Source organism: Xylocopa sonorina, chromosome 3 (genome assembly GCF_050948175.1).
Source record: "Xylocopa sonorina isolate GNS202 chromosome 3, iyXylSono1_principal, whole genome shotgun sequence".
Taxonomy (NCBI): domain Eukaryota; kingdom Metazoa; phylum Arthropoda; class Insecta; order Hymenoptera; family Apidae; genus Xylocopa; species Xylocopa sonorina.
The window spans coordinates 8,395,629-8,408,839 of record NC_135195.1 but is presented as its reverse complement, the minus strand read 5'-3'; the positions used below and the strand labels follow the sequence as shown (position 1 = coordinate 8,408,839).

The following is a 13,211-nucleotide window of genomic DNA, read 5'->3' as shown; positions in this document are numbered from 1 at the left end:
ATCAATGAACGAGGAGAAAACGGACTCGAATGATTGTTACCTAAAGGCAATTCGTGCCACTCGCTTCGACGTAACTGAAAGAACCTCGAGACAAACGGAGTTGGCTGGATCGCGACACACGTCGAGAAACTTTCCTTGTATGCTGGGACAATGCTAGTAATTCGAGACCTCGCGTTGGAAATCGGCGCGGTCGAAAGCAATTCCGCAAGATAAACAAGTTCGCCGAGAACAAACGGATGCAGTGATTGTCGTTGAAGTGGATGAAACCTAGGACTGGTTTAATGAACGCAATGTCGGGTTAATGGGCGAAACGCTTCGCTGGGATACGCTTGTTGGAGGACGCTCTGTTTCCACGTGGAAACGGACGTCGATGTAAACGGTGTTGACACGAGAAAGGAAATCCGACCTTTTAAAAGAAAGTGTCTAATTAATACCAAGAGCGTGCGAAATCGATGAGGGAAACCAAAATTGTCGAAGACAAGGGTGTGTCGAAGAAATCAACACGCAGAGCGCGATAATCCTATCTGAAATCGAAACGAGCATGCAACAGCGTGTCCGAAAGGGTCTGCTCGTGTTTCTTCAGGAGGATCGAACAAATTGCTCCGTGTACACTGGGGACGCTCTGAAACTAGAGAAAAGCCATTACCAAACAATTGCTCTATCAAGAGAATTTCCTCGTCTCCCCCTATAGAAGCAGCCGTGCAACTTAACCATCTCGATCGTGTCGCGGTCGAAATCCGCAGGATCTTGTGTCGTCCACGGCCGACTAATCCTTTCGCGCAGGATCTTTGCCGTCGTTCGTAGAATCCGCGGACGGACGAAAGAAAAGTGGGAGGGCAGGATTACGCGGAGATTAAATAATTTGAACGAGAATATCGCCGGTTAACTGCGATTACAACGACCAGTTCGTGTTCTAACGTCGTTAGACGAACGAGTCAGCGAGCGAAGGCCTCCGCGAGACGTATACCCGAACGAGTGCGAGGCGTTACACGGGCTGGAAGTAATCCAGGGGAACGTTTCGAAGGGAGCGTCGCGGTTTGGTTCGTTAAAGTGCGAGGAGAAGTAGTCGACGAGGGCAAACAGCAGAGGGTGGTGAGGTGGCGGAGCGAGGTGAAGTCGCGCGTCGCGGACAAACCATCCCGTGCGCTGTCGTAGTGAACAGGCTGGAAGTGAGACAGTGAGTAGGTGGGTGTCGGTACAACGGCAATTATGAGTGTCGAATGCGCGTCAGCGGGGCTGGGGTGCAAGAAGCTGGCCGCGATAATAGAAGCCGGTCGGAGATCGTCGCGTGGCTAAGTAGACAGCGCCTGGTGGCGGAGGTATGCTGCGGAAGTAGGCTCTCTTCCGGCTTCCGCTGGAGAACCGAGGTACAATCGGCTACGAAGAAGCACGATGATGTCTAGACAAAGCAAAGACCCCGTGCAGAAGTGCCACTCGGACCCGGGCGCTGCGAGTACAGCCGGTACTCCTTGCAGCCCTGGTAAGCGAATTTCGCGCAGACTAGTGCCAGGCATTCCGAGCTCCTCCAACACACGCAAGTGTGTTCTCACTCTGGACGGATATAGCTACGTGATCGGTGAGTAGGGAACCACGATAAGGGCCGAACTCCTATCGCCTGTTCGGGCATCAAGGGTTGTTAGAGGGAGAGAGGAAGAGAGAAGGAGAAAGGGGCTGCGCTTATCTTTCTTCCTTAACGGCGTGGCGCGTGCGAAGTATTATCCTCCTCATATTGTACGACCCCGCTGGAGTTAACCCTCCATTCCGACCAGAATCTTCCTCTCTTTCCTGCCCTTTTATTGTCCACGCGATCCTGCAGCAGCTTTCTTTCCAGCCTAGTTTAAAAAGAAAGAAATAGAGTTAACGCAGTCTCAAAAGCAGAGTTTCTTACTTTTTAAGCAACATTTTCATTCGTTTTTCGGGATATTCCGGTGCCCCTTCGATTAATTATTGCGCGTTGTTCGGATAATTGGTACAACGGTGCTGGTGGGGTCAAATTTACACGTATCGGAAACGCATAACGTATGTATAAGCCTGGTCTTTATACATAATAGGCGATTCATTATAATTGCACAGCGGGTAATAATATAAAATTTATATATTACTCTTGTATTATAATTCATTCGTATGTATCGAGGGCATTGAATATTATTATATTATAACTGCTAAGATTAATACTTATGCGTTATGTTTCACCTCGCGCGGAAAAATAATTAAACGATAATACTTTAAATCGCGTTAATTCTCTCGTCTCCGCGAGGAATTGATAAAAAATTCGAGTGTATCCACCGAGTGTCATTGCGCGGACAAAGTCTGCGCGTAGCCGAGCGTAAAAATTCCTCGCATCTTCGCCCCTCTTCAAATTACATATCATTACAGAGCTGCTTCTTCGTCTGGCCGCTTCGATCGAATGAGGTATAATTATCCGCGATATTTTTTTTACTCGATAATTCACTCGGATGCCACGCGGAATTTCCTCGCGGCGAGAATCTCAATAAACTCGGACGACAGTTGTGGGTCAACGAGAACCGCTTGTTCTTCTTTATTATCGCGGACGTTTCTCTGTCGTGGCCGGCGATTAATTCGTAAAAATAATCAAAAGTTTACAGGTTCGCGAACAATAGGTAAGTGTGTGCTCGTGCCACGGTTCCATTTGTACTCGTAATTATTCTCCTCTGGTGCGAGCACGCCCGGCGACTGTAACGCCGAGCCCGTGATTTCAACGACCTCGTACATCGTGCGTCCTGTGCGCGTCAACGTACGTAACCGCGTCGCGTCTCGTCTTTTAGCCTAATTAAGCGGAACACGGGCTCGCAGTTCCGCGGAGGTGTTTCTGTTGGTGAAAAAACGATGAATAAGGACGATGGAAAAGAAATAGAGGAACTCCGGCGGGGCTTAATTAAACAAGAATGGCGCGAACAGCTAGACAGGGGCGCGTAAACTCCCTTTAATTCCGTGGGCCGTGTTCGCGCGTGGATTTCCCATTGAACCGGGTAACGAACACGGTCTATTCGTTACCAACGTACGAGGAACCCGTTGTTCGAAAGAGCCACGGTGTCATTACACGTATTTTCGTCTCATATTTGCGGGACTCTCGAGGAAAATTAGCTAAAATTGAAGCTTCGATTTGTTTGCGCATATTATTACCGTCGAACGGATGATCACTCGTTCAAATTCGCAAACAGCGGCTTTCTATATTTTCCATTCCGCTCCAGCGTTCAAGAAATAATGCTTTCGAAGAATGAGATAAATTCTGTCGTTAAAAATACTCTTACTTGCTGTCACGTTCGCGTTATTAATATTCAATGGAACGTTTTAATCGCGCCGCGATGTTAATACTTGAATGGTCGATTATTGGAACACTGCTTGTTTTTTGCAATAAGACAAGATCCAGCCTGTACAAATAATCGCCTTTACATTTTTAATTTCGCTCGAAACGCGCGAGGATACGCAACCTCGATTCCTTCTTTATTCTATATTCCTAAAAAAGAATATGTTCTTCCTATTTTATTTTCGAAAAAAGAAGTACGTTCGTCGCTTTCGAGAAAAATATATTCCCCAGGCCGTGCCACGTGTAAGTGTTCCATAAAGACGAATACCGGCTGTTAACGTCACCGGGTGCATGGAATTTATGCGATCCACAAATCAACCCCCAAACTCATCTCGCATTGTATCGGAATGACGCGTTCATTCTTCGCGCACGGAACCTGTCAAAGGCAGGTATTATAGGGGCCTGGCTCGTTCGTCGCGGTCTTAATTCGCCTCGAGTTCATTTACATTGAACTTTGTGTTCGACGCGAATCTATTTACGACGCGCAGCAACGTCGCTACGATACCGTAACTACGCGCTTCGAGCGACCATACGACGACGACCACGACAAACCGCACGTGTTCCACGTAGCAAAAAGAAACGGGGGGAGAAAATAGAGTAGACGAGCAGGGGAGGAGGGAGACGGTGAAACGGACGGGAAGTGGGAAAAAAATCGGGCGAAAGAAAGAGGAGTAAGGGACATTTGCATCGCGTGCAGCGTGCCGCGCGAGAAATTACGAGGAAATATTTTTAACGTAAGAACATGCACCGCGGCGCACGAAATTACGAAACGCCTGCAGACGAAGTGATTTTATCATTTTCCCTGGTTCCGGGTTCTCCTTTTACCCGAGCGTGCCGCCAACGCTTTTACTGTATTTTCTTTCCACCCCTTTGAACGTTGGAAATTAACCGGCGTACTTGCCGGTGAAAAGCACATTTCGACTATTTACTTACTTCTAAGGGGACCTAACTTTATCGAACTATTGCGGGCGGAGAAACCATCGATAATTGACTCTTTCACTTCTATTACAGAGTCGAGCGTGTGCGACAGAATAGAATGATATTTCGTGAGATCGTTCCATCGTCGAAGCCACATTTTGATTTTCGAATCGTATCATTTCGAAGCTCGCATTTTGGCTGTATTATAAATCGATAGCCGATGCGTTTTAATATCCGAGTCACGAAATAAATGTTTTCCATGTGTCATAGGTGCGTCCTATCTAGGTTACTGGAAGATGGTCAAGATCGTAAAGTTCGAACCAATTATCTATCTCTACTGTTCTCCATATTCGACGAGGAGTCCATCCTTGAAGCGTTTCCATTTGATTATTCTACCATTAATCGTGAATGCTTTATTCTGATTAATGTTGCCACGCACAACGCGACACTTATTTCTCAAATATGAAAGAAAAGATTGCGCAAGGATTCTATGCTCTTCTTCGTCGAAGCTTTTTCTCAACGTCATCATCTCTTTATCCCCATGAAAAATTTGTCAAAGAATCCTCCGCACTTGCCAAACGTCATTGTAGATTTAAAGACTCACCTTTCACGAAGTCGAGCGCCATTTTTCATTTATCCACTCTCCGCCCGTTTTCCTGGATTCCTCCGACGACCCTTGTTTCTTCCTCATTTCTTCCATTCGAACGGGGCGAGGTTTCCGTCGACGCCAGCAAAAGTCCGGACAAAGCAGTTTCCCACCGACTAAACGAGTAACACGCGACCGAAACGCACCCACGAACTTGCAGTTGCACCATTGAGAATGGAAAATGGAAGACCAGAAAAGTTGGATGGTATACTCTACTCCTTACTGTCAACTAAAGTGTTTCATCTAGCGATTTTTCATTTTCAATAGTGTTTCATAAAATATTGCACACTTCACAAATTCTCTCCTTCTCAAGGAAGGTTGGAAAGAGCTTCGTGTGTTTTATTCTAAATAAGAGAGATATTCGGTACGCGATAAAATCTCGTTGTCCCTGGGCGCTCTAAACTGTTGGTTACGACGATTTAGGTACGGAGGAAGGTGTCGTAAAAACTAGAGGTTGGTTTAAGAGTTGGAGTCGTATAAACGCCAGCAGTGATTCTGGTTCTGCTTACCTCGCCAACGCAATTATATGGGGCGGCTGTCTGATTCGAAGTGGCTCAATCTATTGCGCGAGCGTCCAATTGGACGCGGTTCTACGTACTACCAACATTTTCTATTAAAAAACCAGGATATAGCAAGTATAAAACATTTAGGAATCACAGAATATTTGCCACATTTTATTAAAAAAAAAAAACTACGTTTTACTTTGAATACATATTATATTCCTTTGATGCTAAACAAATTTTTGCACTTTGAAACGTTGCACGGAGGCATAAATATTCCTTTACGAACAGAAATGCAATTTTAATTTTTCTAAAATCCCATGCGTTATAAAAAATAAGGCAGAAAGTAAAATGCGTGTGCAGGTAATTTACTAATTGCACGAAGGAAACAAATTATATAAGGACTCGTTGCAGACCGCGCTTGTCACGATCAGCGTCTCGCGATGGAACTCGTTCGCGAGTAGATTCTGGTGAATCGCGCGCAGAACTGAAAGTTTCACCGGAAGAAACCGGCGTGCTTCAGCTTCCGTTCGTATTATCTTTGCACCGCTTACTCGCACCCCGATGTTACAGCCGAGAAATCCGGTTGGAGCATTCTTACGAGCGGGTACAGAGAGCCGCGCGACAAAATGGAACAGCTTTGCGATACAGATGCGATTCTGTTGCGTCTGGAGTTCTTTGGGGGCATCGCCAGCATCCCCACGCTTCAACTCGTTTCAGAGAATACGGATTTCTGCTACGGGGATGTTTCTTAGGAGAGTCTCCCGAGACTTTTTACCCGTCGAAACTAATTACCAAAAGTTTCTTCCTACTCTCTCTCTCTCTCTCTCTTTCTGTTTGCAACTAAGTCACGTTCTTTTAAGTACACCCTTGTTCGAAAGCATTAAGAAACTGTCTTAATTGTGGGATATCGATCATGAATTTCTTGCATTCTTGCGTATCATGGTCTACAGTTAGTAAGAAAATGTAATCTGACGAATTAATCAACCAGCAAGTATCAAAATCGATGTCATAAAGGGTGCTGTTAAACATTATTCTGAAATTGGATAATTTAGTTCGATGAAATAACAGAATTCGTCTTATACTTTTACTGAAAAGCAAAAATGATCGTACTTTGCGCCTCTCGAAAGAAAATCTGCATGAAATTAATTGTGATTATTTTCATATCGTATTTGATATCGATGACATTATTTGGATACATAGCCACGTGAAATTTTGAGCATGTGTTCACTTTTTACAACAGGACACGAGTATCGAGGTAATCATGTAGCTTATTAGAAAAGATTTCTAAACTCTGATCAAAGGGAAATCCCATTGGGAGAATTTTCTATGATAGATTTCTTTTTTCTTCGTTCTAGCTTATTACGGACGAGAGAAACTCGTGTCACAGCGAGATGCGTTACAATCTTCCAATAGTGTTACGATAGAGAATTATAATTTGTTGTATCTTCGAAATTTTATACGTTTCCTCAAAATTATATAACCTGATTGTCACATCGCGTATCGTAGTGCTTGCCTCATTCCTAATATCATTACAGGAAAAAAGTCTATAATTTTCCTTTCGTTCACGATGTTCACGCGTGGGTGGACCGTCGATGGCGTAATTCGAAAGTGATCGTCGTTAAATCAACTTCGACAAACACGAGCAAGGAACGTCGAGGTCTGTGGCTAAATAAGGTTTGTGACGTATCGTTTGTATGCCAAATAACTCAACTTTTCTAATGTTTCTTACTGAAAAGTTTAAAGAAACCACTGTTATCTAAACAATTTTTAATTAATCTCTCACGTAAAGGTGGATTAATATCTCACGTATAGTCATGGTACTCGAATTACATACGATGCTCAATAAAAAAATTGTGAAAAAAGCGTATTACCTATGAAAATCATTAGAAATCCACGCAGAACGCGATAACTTTCAGCCAACTCAAAGTGCAATAAAAATTATCCCGACATACGTTGCCTATGCGAAATTAGAACGAGTAGGGTTCCAAAGTTTCCAAATCGGTGTCCTTAATTACCAAATGAAACTTACGCGGCTGGCTAGACCAGGCCAGCAAGGTCTCGCAAACTTTCAGAGGTGGCATAATGTTCGACTTAACAGGGACTTGCTTTAAATACACTCGTCAGCCACTTTCGAATCTTATTACTGCACGCTGTCGTTAACCGTGACATCGTGTATCGAGTCATAGGCGACCGTGGAACGTTTATTAATCACTGTAATTATAAGTGGTATAACGAATCGTGTTTTGAGTTCGTTTAAGTAGGTACGTCAAAAGTCTCGAATCGTTGGTTAGAAACGATTACGTCCCAGTGTTGCCCTCTTAATTAGACCATCAAATTATTGAAAATACCTCCAGGCGATCTGACGTGTACCGTTCCTATTAAACTTTCGATCGGAACCTTTCTTTTTCGCGTGGCCACGTAATCAAATTCCGTTCTGGAGGTGAAACACCGAGTTGATAGAAAACTAATACTTGTTTCGTGCTTATAAAAACGTGCCAATTTATCGTACTGTTTATATATATTACTTTCTACTTTGTACGAAGACAATTAATTAATTGCAAGGTACCATTTTATTTGTTCTGCTAAGGAACATAACGTTTCCAATACTCGACGAAATCAGCACTGAAATTTAATAAAATCATGTACGAAGCTGTTAAGTAAATAAGTTATACTTCCACAAAGCATACTAATTTTAACTTAAATTTAAAAAAGACAGAAGCACATGGACTTTCAAATGTTTCAGAACTTTCTGACATTTTAGAAATTTAATCACCAATTTTCTCAGTTGCATAAGAAATTCTATGCCAGAAATTTTCGCAAGATTTTCAACTGAGGCTAAGAAACTAATGAAAAGGATTCAAAGCTTGCGCGAGTGTAGTTTCATGCATTAAGAACCGGACAACAGAAAATATTTGTGACGACAAATTTCGAACGAGAGAAATACAGTGCACGAGGGAAGAGGATTAGAAAAATGCACGATTCGCAGGATTATCGTGTGGCCAGCCGAGGAAACTTAAAATACGTCTGGACGATTTACCGTGGGACGTCGGACTGCCGCGCGAAGGGAAGCAATTAATTAGGACAGATGAATAGCGAGGAGTCTTAATGGAACTTACACGTGATTGAACACATGAAGTTTGAACTTCATTGTGGGATCGGATTACTCACGGCGAACTTAACCGGACTGGACAGCTCGTACATCTGATCTTGTATCGTGTAGCTAATTCTGCCTTGTTACTTCACTTTCGTGGAAGAGATCGTAGCTGTTCATTTCCGCGTCCATCGTAAAGTTACATCTCAGTGTGGCTGCAAATCATCGAGAGACTTGGAAAGGTTGTTGCGCGAGATTCATCGCTTCTCAGTCGTTTTTCCCTTGGAACTGTTTCACCTTTATCAGCTCGTAACGGGTGAAATATTTGTGCCTTGAGATTAAAACGAACGCACGTCGATTTTTACGAAACGTATACGAAAAAGGCAGGGTTGAAAAGTGTCGGACAGAATTCGTTCGTTTCGAGTCACGTTCTCGATGGGATCGAATTTGAAAGTAAATTACTTTTCTTCAAGAGAGAATTACCAAAAGGGTCCGAGACGATCTCGATTTTTGCACCACGCGAAACTTATCATGCGATCAAGAGATCCTCCGTCGCGTTACTCGCGCAGAACGCAATCCGCTTTATGCGATACGAAATAAAAGCTTCCTCTATAAAACGTAAAAGGAAGCATCAAAGAAAAATATACCCCGTTCTAGGGAATATTTCCCAGCGAGACTCAGAGATGCTCGTGATTACGTCGACAAAACGATCTCATAATTTTACGCACGTGGGTTGGTCACTTCGCGGGATCCACGTAGCCGCCATCAGTTTCTCAACCCCCGTCGGTCGTTTGTTTCCCCCTTCTCAGGAGCCACGAGAATGCTGACTGGCTCCCGAAAACTTACACCGCTTCTATAAAAACTAAGCAGCTCCGGATGATCTGGCGGTTTCATTGCTCCTAGACTGAACCCAGTGCCAGGAGGTGACGGATTCTCCCTTTCAGCCGGGAACGCGCTCGAGATTCGTAGATATCTTGGCTTTCGAGAAGGTTTCATCGTTTCCCATTTCGAACTGTCCTGGCGGACGTGTAAGTCCGCAGAATGAGAGGAATTCGTATGGGGAAACTGATCGACCGCGATGCTGATCGCTAAATTACTTCAACCTCTTCGTTATTTAAAGCTACGGCTAGGCACGTGTCACATGGGGTGGAAACTCGAGCTTCGAGTAGCATTTTCACCCTTTAAACATTACAGCCGCGTGTATAATTTCTGACGTTGAATTTGAAGTTTCTTGGAATCTTCTATAATAAATAAATTTTGAAAAATGTTGGTTTAGAATTATTATGATTAATGACAGTGATATGTATATAATAATAGACAGTGATTAAAAATGTAATTTAATCGAGGCAAATAAGGGTATTAGTCATAATGCTAATCAATTTTTATTCAGTTATAGTTTGTTTTCGCAATTGTTGCTTCCAGGGCGACTAAATTACTAAGCAGTAACTGTGGTCTGGTTAGATGAAATTTAAGGCTACTTTGCTATTCGTGGACCGCTGTCTTGACCCGAGACCTTATCGGATTCAATTTAGGGAGTTGGTGCAACCAAGTGTAACAATTCCGACACAGAGGTTAAGTCTATTAATTCACAGCGAGGATATCGTTTCGTTTTTATTCCGACTGTGACACGGGGGTGGTTCAATGGTATTGCTATTCCATTTTCATATTGACGTCGATGTAATGAAAGTTTAGTCGTGTTTGCGAAGTGCTTGGATTGCTCGACGAAGAAAAGGATCTCTTGATAACCAAGAATATTAAAGAGAAAAAAGATGTCCAAGCCCTACGATAATTAATTAAAAATATTCCATTCAACTATGTAATATAGATGTCCAACATCTTTCTCTTGACAGACACGAGGATAAGGAATTATAATATCTGTTGCACAACAATTCACGCAACCTTTCAATCGAAAGAAGAGAAAACGTCCGGCGTGTTGCGTCAAAACGTGGCCAAACTCTCGCCTCTCGATTTTCAACGTTGCGAACGCTTGTAGCCCGACGCTTCAAGAGGTACCAATCAATTAACCGCGCGTGGATATTAGATACTGTACACGAATTGGAAATGGCATCGATTTATGATGAAACGAGCCTTCCGTGCTCCGTACGTACAAATGGCAACGCGACGAGCGCAATATTGCTGGACGTCAGCACCAAAAAGCGTTATCCATCGTGACGATTCTAATAATCAACTATCGATTGCCTGGTGTAAACATCGCTCTGAACACGCACTCTGTTTAAAATGAAATTTACCATCTCCTCCATTATTACCCTGCGTAGTAGCTGTATGGTATTACCTTACTGTATCATCGCGTTAACTTCTATACGATGAATTATTATACAAATTAGCGGGACCAACGTGTCCTTCACTTTCATTTTTAAGGGTCGAACGGCAGGAACTGGTGGCTGTCGTAAAAACTCCGCGAAAAGAAAACCGCGAGTCACCGTTTGCGAATTCTTCAAGCTGAATAAAGTAAAAAGGGTGCACAGTCGCTGGTGAAACATGTCGCGTCGAAATGCACGACGTAGGAGCACCCAACAGATGTTGTTTCGTTAAGGGATGAAAGAAAGCAATTACGACCGGGTGGAATTCTCGAAGTCACGTCCGCGTCGTAACTATCCATCGCAATAAGTGAATTACGATTACTGCTGGGAGGGATTACATCGTAATTAAATCGTAATTATCGGGGAATTCGACGTGGAAAACATCGAATCCCTGCGTCAGGATTTTCTGCGATACACCTCGTGTGAAATGAACTCTGTCTAATGAAAACTTAATTGAACCTTTTCTGAGACATCTCGCGTAAATACATTGGAACAGTTACTTTCAAAAAGCAGACGTGGATCCAGATTCGCTAGAAAATTTCGTTTTAATCACGGGATATTAAAAAGTTATTAACTTGGAAAACGATGTGATCACTTTGCGTGGGTAGACGACTGTGCTAACGATCTTTTGATTTGATAGCTTTGTCGATCGCATTCCGACGAAATTGTTGAGACACCATCTGTCTCATAACGGTTAGGTATCCAGTAAAAAATTATTAATCATTTTCATAGAATTATATCGTATTATATGGAATCACAATATCGCGTTCGTTATTTCAACATTTCTTTTTCGATTCGAACGATCGATAAAAAAAAGTGAAAATAACATAGTAAAAGAAACTTTAATTTCCTCGTGAAATATCGGATGACGCGGTCAAACCAATTAAGATTTCTTTGATTACATAAAAACGATTTTCATCGATTCCCTGAAGTGTACGTTGACTTATTTGTACCTAGACAATGTAATTTTATTAAAGTATTATTAAAAAATAATGCATTATAACAATTTGCCTGGATAATTCTCTAAATCTCACGCTGCAATTTTCATGCGTAGAATCGTTCACGCTCTTCTGCCTCCAGTTCCACGGTTACCAATTTCGCAATTGATACTCCATAACCAGAGCACAACGTTTTCCTAATATTGATCCAGTTATTCGATCAAAACATTTCAGTCTGTCGAAACGTTGACAAAATAATCGTAACTGCCAACCAAACAGAAGTAGCAATTCATTCCCAATTCCGCGATAATTATTCCAACGCGAACAAACCACATTCGACGCGTAGCCTCGTCTTGAACTAATCAAAGTTGAAACGCGAAGCGAAAGATTTCGAATTCGCGACGCCATCCTCGATTAACCCCAGCCAGTCGTATTTCCTTGAACGTTCCGCTAATTTCTTCGTTGCGTAACAATCCGCCGGTGTATTAAATTTTGCTTAATTTCCCTTAACTCATCGGCGAATCGAGTCTCGTTACGGGATCGCGTGGATGGTGAAATTGCCAGGAACTCGATTTGCAAGATTGCCACCGCTTGGGACGGTTCTGAGGAAGTTTCGAGTCGTGCCGCGTTTTTTCCCCCCAGACACGGCATCCTCTGTCGTCGATATTTCAAACCCGATCGAGGGTCTAGCAGGCGCTCGAGTCGCGCGATCTCTCGCGCGTCCTCGAGATTTTCGAGAAACGAGAAAAAATGGGCTCGAGACCGTGCAAACGAATCACGCTCGCCGTATTTTTAACCGGGAACAAATTATGCGCCGCGTATCTCTCTTTTATGAGTGGTCGAGCGAGGAGAAATATTGTTTGGACGTTACATCTTTTACGATTCCCTCCGAGGAGGTGCCAAAAGCCGAGGTTGCGACCAGATGGGACCAACTAGACGTTACCAACGAATAACAATGTTAATTCCGTGATTCACGCGCACGTGTTTGACAAATATTTAGATATTCATTAACGTCGATTACTTGGAGTTTCATTAGCCTCATTAGTCTTGACGACATTCGCTTCGTATATATACATATATATACGCCATTAGCTAAATACTTAAAACTGTTAGTCAAATTGTTGTCAGCTTATAACCTGTAATTTCATTCATTTCCTAATTCAGTTAGATTGTTTATTCAAACGTTTTTTAAATTACCCAAGAGTTAATGTCACTTTAATGACTCCTGTATTCGCTCGACGGCAGCCATTTTGTCGGCGCGTTAAGCGTAATCTAGTTATAATAGAGCGCGGAGAAGGCACATTTCAAGATTATAATTGTTTTAACTACCGTATTCTTACAAAGTGTAATACGTTTCGATTTAATCGTTGCTTAGAAACTTTTATAAATCATTTAGACTTTATTTTCAACGCTGTAGCATTAAACGAGAGCAATACAAGCATGGCTCTATACAATATATATTATTT

At 42.8% G+C, this 13,211-nt stretch overlaps 2 protein-coding genes across 3 annotated transcripts in view; one reads left to right on the top strand and one right to left on the bottom strand.

Annotated features, from left to right (window-relative positions):
• LOC143422091 (uncharacterized) overlaps nucleotides 1–101 on the bottom strand; it is a 442,059-nt gene extending 441,958 nt beyond the window's left edge. The window contains exon 1 of the mRNA XM_076892491.1: nucleotides 97–101. The gene's annotated coding sequence lies outside the window, so the exon portion shown is untranslated. The remainder of the gene's footprint in view (nucleotides 1–96) is intronic.
• A 1,024-nt stretch (nucleotides 102–1,125) lies between these two features.
• Nucleotides 1,126–13,211, top strand: part of LOC143422075 (dual specificity calcium/calmodulin-dependent 3',5'-cyclic nucleotide phosphodiesterase 1) — a 66,263-nt gene continuing 54,177 nt past the window's right edge. For both annotated transcript variants that reach the window (XM_076892451.1, XM_076892450.1), the window contains exon 1: nucleotides 1,126–1,576. In XM_076892451.1, coding sequence (XP_076748566.1) covers nucleotides 1,393–1,576 — 184 coding nt within the window. In that variant the 5' untranslated portion in view covers nucleotides 1,126–1,392. The remainder of the gene's footprint in view (nucleotides 1,577–13,211) is intronic.